Source organism: Rutidosis leptorrhynchoides, chromosome 2 (assembly GCF_046630445.1).
Source record: "Rutidosis leptorrhynchoides isolate AG116_Rl617_1_P2 chromosome 2, CSIRO_AGI_Rlap_v1, whole genome shotgun sequence".
Classification (NCBI taxonomy): Eukaryota; Viridiplantae; Streptophyta; class Magnoliopsida; order Asterales; family Asteraceae; genus Rutidosis; species Rutidosis leptorrhynchoides.
The window spans coordinates 281,402,263-281,415,460 of NC_092334.1; the positions used below are offsets into that span (position 1 = coordinate 281,402,263).

Here is a 13,198-nt window from a genome sequence, read left to right on the forward strand (position 1 = left end):
AAATGACTTGTAACTTATATTTTTGACTATAAACCTATACTTTTTCTGTTTAGATTCATAAAATAGAGTTCAATATGAAACCATAGCAATTTTATTCACTCAAAACAGATTTAAAATGAAGAAGTTATGGGTAAAACAAGATTGGATATTTTTGATCTTTTTAGCTACGGGAAATGTTTAACAAATCTATACAAATCATATCCTAGCTAACTTATATTGTATTATACATGTATTCTAATATATTATGTAATCTTGGGATACCATAGACACGTATGCAAATGTTTTGACATATCATATCGACCCATGTATATATATTATTTGGAACAACCATAGACACTCTATATGCAGTAATGTTGGAGTTAGCTATACAGGGTTGAGGTTGATTCCAAAAATATATATACTTTGAGTTGTGATCTAGCCTGAGACGTGTATACACTGGGTCGTGGATTGATTCAAGATAATATATATCGATTTATTTCTGTACATCTAACTGTGGACAACTAGTTGTAGGTTACTAACGAGGACAGCTGACTTAATACACTCAAATCTTTAAAATATAATAAAAATAGTTGTAATTATATTTTGATCATACTTTGATATATATGTACATATTTGTATAGGTTCGTGAATCGATCCGTGGCCAAGTCTTATTTCCGAGGAAGGAAATATCTGTGAAAGTGAGTTATAGTCCCACTTTTAAAATCTAATATTTTTGGGATGAGAATACATGCAGGTTTTATAAATGATTTACAAAATAGACACAAGTACGTGAAACTACATTCTATGGTTGAATTATCAAAATCGAATATGCCCCTTTTTATTAAGTCTGGTAATCTAAGAATTAGGGAACAGACATCCTAATTGACGCGAATCCTAAAGATAGATCTATTGGGCCTAACAAACCCCATCCAAAGTACCGGATGCTTTAGTACTTCAAAATTTATATCATATCCGAAGGGTGTTCCGGAATGATGGGGATATTCTTATATATGCATCTTGTTAATGTCGGTTACCAGGTGTTCACCATATGAATGATTTTTATCTCTATGTATGGGATGTGTATTGAAATATGAAATCTTGTGGTCTATTGTTACGATTTGATATATATAGGTTAAACCTATAACTCACCAACATTTTTGTTGACGTTTAAAGCATGTTTATTCTCAGGTGAATACTAAGAGCTTCCGCTGTTGCATACTAAAATAAGGACAAGATTTGGAGTCCATGTTTGTATGATATTGTGTAAAAACTGCATTTAAGAAACATATGTCGATGTAATATATTTCTATTGTAAACCATTATGTAATGGTCGTGTGTAAATAGTATATTTTAGATTATCATTATTTGATAATCTACGTAATGTTTTTAAAACCTTTATTGATAAAATAAAGGTTATGGTTGTTTTAAAAATGAATGCAGTCTTTGAAAAACGTCTCATATAGAGGTCAAAACCTCACAACGAAATCAATTAATATGGAACGTTTATAATCAATATGAACGGGACATTTCAGTAACAATGACCCGGGAACCTCTAAACCACCAGGTTTTTCTAAACCATTGTGGAAAACGACAGCTCGTATTAGGGGAGCATCATATATCCCTAGGAAATTAGCAAAACGAACCAAGTTCGAAGAAGAAGAAACGAGTGAGTCGGATTAAAGAGTTGTAATCATGTTGTGTAATATATGTAATATAGTGTGCTTGTACTTTTATGTTCTATGTAAAAATTGCTTGTATTGTTTGTTAATTATCTTTTTCGAATCTAATCCTTGTCTATTTTACAGTATAAAAACAAAATGGACGTTAAGGGTAGACAACCGAATATTTTAGAAGACCTACCAGAGGATATGATTGAGGAAATCTTGTCTAGAGTCGGTCAGAATTCATCAGCACATTTAGTTATGGCGAAATTAACTTGTCAAACATTTGAAAGACTTTCCAGAAATGCCTTAGTTTATAAAAGGCTTTCCTTTGATAGGTGGGGTATATCACATTGGGGAGACCATAAGTTACGCCGTGTTTTCTTTAAAGCGTTAAATGCGGGGAACCCAAATGCAATTTTACGCTACGGGTTAAGAACCTATTTTGACTCAACATATCCCAACATAGGATTTCATGAGTTAGAAAGAGCTTCTAACATGCAACATAAAGAAGCATGTTATGCTTACGGGTTAATAATGTTCACTTCTCATCAAATTGAGAAAAAGAACATTGGGTTGCAACTTTTAAATAAAACATTCCCACAAGTGATGGACTGGGTAGGTGAGATGAGAAACAAGGTTTTTAGATTATTACGGGGCTATTGGACATTACGAAACCCTCGTCCTTTTGACGACATTACAACATGCTGTCTTGTCAACGGTCACAACGGTTATGTTCCGCAAGACCAAGGATGGGAAGTAGTCATAGTAAAACCAGAATGCATGACTTGTTTCTGGATGTATGAATTACGTGTCTTTATTGCCTTTGTTGAACGACTTGCGTATTAACTAGAATTGTCTTCGCAACTGTTTTGTATCAGAGTTTTTATGTGCTATATTTCATGGTATATGTAAAATAGCGGTATTGTAAGTTTGCAAAATATTGTATAAAAGTTTGAATGTGAAATATTATTTTAATCAGTTTTCATATAGAATTGTAGTAGTTGAATTGTATGTTAGCTACTAAGTATGAACTTAACGGGTAGGTATTACCCGAATTAAAACTTATAAAACGCTAATAGGAAGAAAAAGCCACTACAAGAAAAATGCTCCTATAGGACCTTTTTTTCTGGGACCTAGTAAAATATGGTCCTAAATGCTACTTACATATGACCAAACAATATTTAGGTCCTTTTATGAGCTACGCTTTTAGAGTATGGTCCTATTATGAGGTACTCTTTTAGAGTAGGGTCCTATGATGAGATACGCTTTTAGAGTAGGTCCCATAATCATATATTTTCATAGGACACTTAAAAAGTAGATCCTAATAGAGGATCTTATAAGACATTTATTTGATAGAGTCTCATAATATGTTTATGTAATAGGACACTTAATATGAACGTCATATTAAATATATCTTTAGAGGCCAATTATTTCCGAGAGTCTTATTAAATTGTATCATGTTAGGACTTTTGGTACTTATGTCCTATAAATTTATGTTATTAAGACACATTATATGACGGTGATATGAAATGTACCTTTATTGGACGTTTATTTTTGTGAGTCGTGTCATAGTATAACATAATAGGACTTAATATGACTGATTGATATTTTTCTGGCTTAATGGTCATATAATTTCATAGGACACTTTAAGTGTGAACCATAAGATAGTACTTTATAAGACATTTATCAGCATAGTATAGTATTACATGTTAATTGAATATAACATCTTATATAAAAGTCATATGAAATAAACTCTAATAGGACATTTATTTGTCATAGTCGTATTATAACATAAGCTAACAGGACATATGATATTTCTGTTGTATCATTGTAAAATTTTAGGACACGTTAATTATAATTATCATATGATTTCATAGGACACTTTAAATATGAATCATCAAATGGAACTTTATAAGACAGTTAACGATTTAGTGTCGCATTATGTGTGAATTTAATAGGACACTTTATAAAAAGGTCATATGAAATAAACTATCATAGGACATTTTTTTTCATAGTCGTATTATATCATAAGCTAATAGGACATGTGAAATATATGTCGTATCATTATAAATATTTAGGACACTTTAATTCTTTAATGTGACGGATGAGTTGTTGAGGTCCTAAATATCATATGATTTCATAGGACACTTTAATTGTGAATCATCAAATGGAACTTTATAAGACATTTAACGATTTAGTGTCGCAATATGTATTTATTTAATAAGACACTTTTTAAAATAGTCATATAAAATAAAATATCATAGGACATTTAATTGTCATAGTCGTATTATATCATCAGCTAATAGGACATTTGATATTTATGTCGTATCATTTTAAATTTTTAGGACACATTGATTCTTTAATACGACAGATGAGTTTTTGGGGTCCTAATTGTCATATCATTTCATAGAACACTTTAATTGTGAATTATAAAATGAAACTTTATAAGACATTTTACGATTTAGTGTCGCTTTATGTGTTTATTGAATATGACACTTTATAAAAAAGTCTTAAGAAATAAACTATCATAGGACATTTATTTGTCATAGTCGTATTAGATCATAAGCTAATAGGACATGTGATATTTATGTCGTATCATTGTCAATTTTTAAGACACTTTGATTCTTTAATGTGACGGATGAGTTGTTGAGGTCCTAAGTATCGTATGATTTCATATGACACTTTAATTGTGAATCATAAAAGGGAACTTTACTCAACATCTAACCGTTTGATGTCGCATTATGTATTAATTTAATAGAACACCTTATATAAAATTTATATAAAATATACTATCATATGACATTCATTTGTCCTAGTCGTATTAGATCGAAACATAATAAGACACTTTATATTTAGGTCATATTAATCTAAGTTTTTAGGAGACGTTGATTGTTTAATAAGACGAATGAGTTTTTTGTGTCTTAATTATTATAAAAAGGACTTACAAGAAATGAATTTGGTGATCTTATGAACATTGCTAGAATAATATGATTTTGTATTTGTAACTTTCCTTATCGGTGTCGTACTTAAAGAGATGACACATGAATCATAATATTTTGTATTAAATTTTAAGTAATTATATATAAGCTTAGTTCTTCGAGTTATTTTTTATGTTTTTTATGCAGTTCTAATAATGGTGAGAACCATACATGAACAGGGAATAAAAAGGTGTATTTTTAATAAATGAAAAGCAATCCTTAGTCAATTATGAATTCGTTATATTGTCTAAACGAGCTTTGATATTTGCCAATTGTTGCTCCTATAGAACAATATTCGGACATTGCTACTATGTCTCAGGTGCACACATCATGTTATGTTTGGCAAGTAGCTAATGTTGCTTGTTGGGTCAACACAACCAATTGTCAACAAGTGAGTCATATCTAATACTTTCAATCTAAAGTATAACAAATTGAACAAGTGGACTGGCCAATAATATAACTGAAACCAGTAATAAATAAGATCCAAAAATCAAATAACCAGTGATAAATAAGATCCACAATCCAGGATAGTAAACAAAATATCCAAAAGATACTAGTTCCAAAGTATTGAAATACTTATTCATATATGACACTTATATTATAGGTTTTAGTTAATTAAATATTCACAAAAACAAAATAGCTATGACTATTGTGCTGTTTAGTTAATTAAATACATTCATTGGCAATCGTATGACCACGAGTTGCGGCATTTACGTTTTGGTTGGTCAAAGTAGTGGTCGATAGTCTAATATTATTCGATTGCGCCAATGTTGTTTTTTTTTGTAACGTTAGCTATTTACAAAAGCAAAATGGTTACGATGATTATTTTATTTATTTGGTTACAAACGTAGTCGTTGATGTGCTTGATGCTAGTATGCATTCCCAAATCCATAAGTCTAATTTGTATCAAACACTTTACACCATACATATACACTTGTTCTCACCACAACTCTTCAGAACATAATAGGATACGATTACTTTTCTTTCAATACTATAAAACAAAATCTACTTAAAGACGTGGCCTCTAATCTCTTCAATAAACTACTCTCATCATTTACCTGCATAATTAGCTTGATCGAGAGACCATAGAGCACCATCCAACTTGAAGTGACTATATATGTTCCAGCAAGCTTGATACCCACAACATTCTTGGAGTAGGGTGTAAGAACTAAGATCCTATTAACAGCACAAAATTACAAACAGTGGGGAACAAAGAAATAATATAACTCACTCACTCTATTTGTTAATAATCTGCTTCTCCATACATACAGATAGAAAACAAAAGGTCTATATAGCCATTTAACCACGCACGTAAGTGCAGTACACAATATCCAAAGTACTGAACTAAACGTTTAGTATTCAATTTGCAGGAAACTAAACATACATCGTTCACATAGTTATGTTCAGTTAGCATTATTGTATTCTGTCCTGTTATATGTTTTAAATTTCAAATATTTTCAGTATTCCCTGAACATAAATAAGACACTCTGTAACAAAATAGTCAGGCAATATGGGTTTATGTTAAATGGTAAAGTGACAACACAGTACAGTCGTATTCAGTGTAGCTTAACTATTTCTAAAAATGTCTGTATTTATGCTCATATATAAAGAAGAGATTAATCAGTCTATATCCAAAGCAATAAAAACATTAACTACCCAAAATAGTGAACTGAACTTTTAGTGTTCATGTTGGTGGAAACTAAACATAAATCATCCACATTATTATGTTCATTTATCATGATCGTTTTCGGTGCACTTTTATGTATTCTTTTAATTCAAATATATATTTCAGTATTCTCTACACCTATTTAACACAAAGACAATGGTTACATAATTATCAATAGTGTAATTAGGTGATGAACCTTGTATGTTTTGGGGTTCTGTAGCATTAGGTCTGCTAGTGTTTGGGTTTCCTCGTCCAGGTTTAGTAGTGGGCGTTCTTCGAACTTTGCTTTGTACCTGTTACAAATGGTTAGATTGTTTATTTTGTCATGTATAACTTTTGTTAGTATGGTGACTTACCGTGGTAGGAAGCGGTGGTATTCCTCGATTTCTTGATTGAAATAGAGATGGGTTGAAGAGATGCCAGACGCTTAGAATCTGTTTTGAAACTGTGTTGTAAACTACAGTGTCTGATTTGTTAAATACTAACCTATCATCGTTTGAATCGCCATAGCCAAAATAAAGATAAACGTCAAAAACATAAACAAATTATCAGATGGTAACTGCACATGTGTATCTAATACTAAATATCAAAGACAACAATTATGAAAGAGCAAATACATACCTACATTATTAGAAGCATCAACCAACCGCGCATTGTCGTCGTTATGGGCTGCAGGTCTTTCGGAGAAAGGAGTAACGACGTTTTGGTTTGGACGTCTGATAGACGACCTTGTTAAACGATTTCTTATTAGCGTCGAAGAAGTCGACGTAATGCGATTTCTTTTTATCATCGAAGAAGAAGTCGAGCAACCAACATCACTTCCACCATAACGTACAGATGGTGAAATTCTCTCGAGCGGCATTATAATACGGTGTGACAACCACTTATACCGACAAAAATAAGTCCATGAATAGCAAAACCGAAATGTAAACAAAAGTCACCCCTAAAATTTCATACATTCAACAAAAATACAAACCTAACTAAGAAAACCTAATCAGACTATAAGTAAGAACACAACAGATAAAGAGGATAAATAAAGAAAAAGCCAAACAATCAAAGAAGGCGCGATACCTGGCCAATAAATCGATAAGCAAAATCCAAGCGATTGACGTGCTGAAAACTGACGAACAGGAAATAGCGACTATGCAGAAGGCAAAACAGCTGATCGAGACACATAATTAAGGTCATGCAATAGGGTAGAGTGGGTGAGGTTTAGTAATCTCCTTGAATTTTTAAGTGGATAAAGAAAATAAAAACTGGAAATAAAGAATAAAAAAGAGAAGCCAGACACATACTTAGATAGGTATCTAACACATGGCTGCAAAAAAAACACCTAAAATCTCTTCAAAAAAGAGCAGCCCGGATTCGAACATGGTCTGACCACCAATTAATTTTGTATAAAAAAAATTTGTAAAGTTATAGAATACTGAGTACCAAGTGAGAATAATTCAAACACATAAACATACCTCTAAAATTAGAAGGCCCGACAAATGATGAATCGTTATGAATACAAACCTACGATGTAACCAAAGCCGAAGAACCCGCACATTCTTTACGATTAGATTGGCCATAATATATGCTAGCACTACCTTCATCCGTAATGAATGTACGTCGAACACGGTTCCTTATAACAACCGAACTACTTGAGCAAGCATCATTAATTCCACCATCCGATAAAGATGACGAAACACAATCAGTCTGCTTGCTCGACTTTCTCTTAGCAATATCATGCAAGTTGAATGTTGAACCTGAATTTGCTAAAAGCATTTTCTTCTTATTAAGGACTACTAGTTTTACCTTCAAGTTTTTGTAATCATATTACTAAGTGAAAAACACATAAATTTGATTGTTCTTAGTTACTCTAAACTTTCTACTGTGTACATGATACTAAAAACCGCTACACAAATATCTATTTACACGATTGAATTTATAATATTCTAACCAAACACATGTATAAATGTAATTTCAGAATTATATCAAATACAATTAACAGATTAAATAATAAGCTTGAATAAATATAGAAGGACAATGTAAAAATAAACCTGTTTGCACTTTCAACCCTGCACTACATGAAGTAGAAGGGTCCTTTTGCAAATCCTTAAGCTCCATCAATAAGCCATTTGGAATATTTAGGACTAATATGGTTGTTCCAAATTCTAAAATTATCCCAAATCTCGACCCATATATCAAAATCGTATATATGAAAATCAAAGTTTAGTACTTATTCCTGCAAATAACTCAAACAAGTACAAAATAACGATTATTCGATTTAATCAACGACCAATTTTGAATCGAGAACAATTAGGGCTGGAAACAACGATTATCCTTAAAATTGACAATGGTGTCGATATGAGAAGCTACAATTAATTTGATGAGTATCAAATTTAGGGTATCCATAACTAAATATCTAGAAGATTAACACTTTAAATATAAAACCCCTGATCAATCACATTAACATCTTAGCTGACGGAAACCCTATAACATAGATATAAAGATGAATCAGAAATTGACAATAAACAAATTAAGATCTGGTCATACAAATTAAGAACGGTTTAAAGAACATACAATCATTAATCTGAAATACAAATAGTAATCATTGACACTTACAGTCAAAACGTCGAAGAAATAAGTTGCTAATTTCGTGCGAACAATTCGTAAATTAGGGCCAAAGGAATTTTGGAGACGATGGATTAAGCGATGAAGATGGTGGTGGTGATTTAGGTTTTTAGTTTGGAGAATTTTGTAACTAAACTCCCAGAAGGTTATTTTAGAGGGAAGAGATCCCGCTCAACTTTTCCTCTCCCGCTAACGATGAAGTTTGACAAATGACAATTTAAATTAAAATATAGTAAATACAAAAAGCTTGAAATTGGTTTTTAAAAAACATGGACAAAGTTAGTCACGCATAGGCTATTATCGAACCGAACTCAAGTCGACCAGGAAGAAATTGATCTTGGCTTGTTTACTTACTACTCAGTTCGAACTCGATAAAATGTTTTCTACTTTGTCTGAATTCAAACTCGATAAAATGTTTTCTACTTTGTCTGAGTTTGAACTCGAATATTTTTCTATGTTCGAACTTGACTCGAGTTTAAAATCGTTAAATGTTGATTTCAAAAATAAACGAGTTCTAAATAAACGAGTTTGAAATCGTTAAAACTTGAATTCAAAATAAACGATTTCGCAATAAACGAATTTGAAATCATTAAAGCTCAAATTCTATATCACCAATTATGTATGGAAAAAAATAATGGTTAATCCACTGACCCGCTAAACCAATGGATATTAATATCGATGGATAAATCAGAATTAAACGGTTATGGATACAAATATAGATGAAAAAAAATTTAATTGGATATGAAAAATGATTTTGCAGGAAATTTTGTGTCATATAGACGTGTTAGATACATATTATAAAATAAATCTTTGATTAAATTTAAAATTAAAGAACCCCAAACTAACAAAACACAACACAACCACTAAACTAAGTTATGAATATTAATATGTAACTATATAGAATACTATATTATAATAAAATAATAAAAAATATAAATATAAAAATTCGTGTGGGCTAGCTCACGGACATTTGCGAGCTCGATAAAGAAAGCCCGAGGTCAATCTCGTTTACTAAACGAGCTTTAGAATATGTTCAAACTCAAGCTTGAGCTCGTTTAACTAGTCAAATTCGAGTAGCTGATGAGTAGCTCGACTCATATACATCCTTAAAACTAACCCAAATAAAGAACAAGACTAAAGAACGACTGTCCACCAAATACGCACTGGAACACCACCAAACAACAAAATTTAGACAAAGCGCCATAACCGAAACTAGAACCATTCATAAACATTAATAATTCTTCGGATGCCTATACCCTTAACCCTAAACTCTAAAACCCAAACCTTAAACCTAAACCTTAGACATTAAACCATAATCCATATACCTTAAACTCTATACCCTCAACCATAAGCTCTATAATCCATATCCTGAACTCTATATCCTGAACTCCTTAGCCTAAACTCCAAATCATGCTAGACGACGTCGAGACACTATTCTTATACACACGACTAACACATTGGGCATGTGTCACCATCATGACAAGACACGTCGTGAAGAAAGAATGATTGGCCATCCATCACCATCATATACCGAGTGTATTCTTCAGTAAGTATAATAGTAGTAATAATCGAATCAACAAGAATCATCGATTTATCCAAGTGTTTCTTTGCGGTTACATCTGGTTCATATGTTTGTTCGTAATGTTCTTGTAGAGGTTATCGGGCGGTCAACGCATTTTGCCGAGCATGAGACCTTTATGTGAAAATGTGATCTATAACCTCTCGGTACTTCATATCCGGGTGTGTGGTGCCGGTATCTGGCACACTTGTCTGGGATATTCGTTCTCGGATGCATATTCGGATAGTCTTCTGGCCGGTTTGTTTAGGTGGGTCCGAGAGAAGGTACTTTCTCCTGGACCCTTATGCCAGTTCGATTCCGGATGGAATTTTGACAAATGGTAAGTCGTATTGAAAATATGACTTTTTGATACGGATTCAATATGCGTATCATCAGACGTGATGGTTGGTAGTTGATAGTGATGGATGGTGGGTGATAGTTGGTAGTGGTAGGTGGTGGGGTGGTGTGGTGGTGAGTACGTGGTGGTGGTGATTGGTGGTCGTGGTGGTTGGTAGTTGGTGGTAATTGGTAGGTGCTGGTGATAGATGGTGGTCGAAGGTGGTGGTGGTGGTGTGGTAAGTGGGAGGTGGTGGGTGGTGGTCCTGAGTGGTTAATTAATTTTTTAATAAAGTTAAAAAATGTAATATTTAACATTTTGTTTCAGTAAATTATTATAAGTTATAAGTTTTTACTTGGAATAGTTACATTTATTTTTAACAAATTATTTTGTTAACACATAATTAACATCGTAACAAATCTGAAAGTATATATGACTTATTGTAGACACACAAATTCAATAAAATGTTAAATAATTAGTTTGCTGATCCGGCGAAATCAAAGTTTTTTTTCCAAACCCTTAACGTCGCCCTATTCGCTGTGGGTTATCGTTATGCCAAGTGAGTCGTTTCTTCATAATAAATTGTTCTCATTGATTTCTTGCTCTATTTTAATTGTTTTTTGCTGCCATTAATTTTTTTACTTACCTTTTATTGATACTCAATGATCAAGTATTATGTCCATTGTTATCTATTCAAATCATATATCGCGCATGTTAACACCTATTAACACCTATTTCCTTATGAGGTAAGGCTTAGTATGTCAACAAGAAACTAGAAGTGATCTAGCTTTTAGGAGGGCGGAGTGTTGCCGATTGATTTTTACCCTCGGGAAATAATCCCTGCAGACCCGGTACACAAGTGTAGAAACTTGTGGGGTGGCTTAATCAATCTGTCGTCCGTAGAGCGTAAGAGTGCTAGCCGGATGACTTCTAGTGAGAGAAAGTAGAGAGAGAAAAAGAAGTGAAGTCTCAGCTCTCAAAGTTGTCAGAATATCTGAACTTGTGTAAAATGACGACCCAAGGGGTCTATTTATAGTGTCAGATCTACCAGATTTGTTTGGGGACACGTGTCAAATGATGATACGTTCTGTTACATGTGCTCCGAAATTTATGCTAAATGCGGCGCTCTCAGGCCAGGGCTTATGCGCTAGGCGGCCTTCAGGGATTACGCATGACGGAGCAGCCTGTACAGCGGAGAACGCTGGACGGACAATCTCCACAAAACTGTTGTTTCCAGCCTTCCTGATGCTATTTTTATGCAACTATTATGCCTTTTATGTGTGTATACGATAGGATACACCATTAAGTCCCCCCAGTTTAAGGACTTAAGCATTTGAAAAATGATTAAGTTGTTAAACTTTTGATAACGCATGCCAAACCAGCCTGTTCATTGCCCACTTGCATCGGGGAAAACATTTTAGGCATTAAATGTAGACGAATTTTACTGACACTGTTATGATTGTCTTCTTACGGCTGAGATCATCCACGCGCCTCCAGTTGTAAAAAGTATTATTTCGTACCCTTCGTTTAAACTCGCCCATACACGTGTCTCAATCATGACCATAAAAATTGCACCGATGAACCCTTATAAAAACCGTCATAACCCTGTTACCATCACTTTTTTACCTTTGCCAAGATCCAAAAAGCATATTTCTCCCAAATCTTCATCGCCTTCTTCAATCTTCAACTTTTTAAGGTTTACCGTCTTCCAGGGTCAGTACACTTCATCTTACTGCTATTTTCTTCTTGTTGATATCTGTTACTGTATTATCATGGCTTCTTCACGGAGTACTGGCCAAGAACACGCCAAGCCTTCTTCATCAAATACTGCTAACATTCCAGAAGTTAGCACGATGGCTTCATCATTGACTAGTGAATATTTAGATGGATTAAAGATTGCCTTTCGCAATCTCAATCAATACAACCCTGTTCTTCCCACTATCGGACAAACTGCTGACAATCCTCCTGAGGGAAAAATTACTTTATACACTTTACAAATTACCCACGGCAACCTCCATGTTCCCCTTACTAACTTTCTTCTTCGCCTTCTTAGATATTACGGGGCCTGTCTTAGTCAGATACATCCCCATGGTCTTCAAAAAATCATCCTTTTTGAAATGTACTGCAATGCTATTAATATAAAGCCTCGCATTAATGTTTTTATCTTTTTGTTTAGAATCCGCACGATTAGCGATTGCTGGCTTACTATTGATAGTAAGAAAAATAATCATTTTGTTGGTCTAAATAGAGTTTCAAACTTGAAGGACTGGAAAAGTCCATTTTTCTTTGTTGATGAAACTGTTATTCCGGAAGAATACTCCGTTGTCCGGGAGTGGGGTGCTATTGATGCTGGCATAGGAAAGGGTGTTAAAATTTATCCCGCAGAACAGCGGATAGTAA

The 13,198-nt window shown here is 33.3% G+C and overlaps 1 protein-coding gene across 2 annotated transcripts; it reads right to left on the bottom strand.

The window, feature by feature from the left end:
- Positions 1-5,471: 5,471 nt before the first annotated feature.
- On the bottom strand, positions 5,472-8,076 carry LOC139891796 (uncharacterized). Of its 2 annotated transcripts, none has more exons than XR_011773840.1 (4): positions 6,909-8,076; positions 6,644-6,773; positions 6,484-6,580; positions 5,472-5,797 (listed from the first exon to the last, which is right to left on the bottom strand). XR_011773840.1 is itself a non-coding variant. In XM_071874791.1 (4 exons), exons 1-4 carry the CDS (start codon positions 7,147-7,149, stop codon positions 5,790-5,792), a joined length of 471 nt encoding a protein of 156 aa, XP_071730892.1. In that variant the 5' UTR covers positions 7,150-8,076; the 3' UTR covers positions 5,472-5,789. The 2 variants fall into 2 exon arrangements, 1 of the variants encoding a protein (XP_071730892.1); XM_071874791.1 differs by having other exon boundaries at positions 6,644-6,768.
- Positions 8,077-13,198: the final 5,122 nt, after the last annotated feature.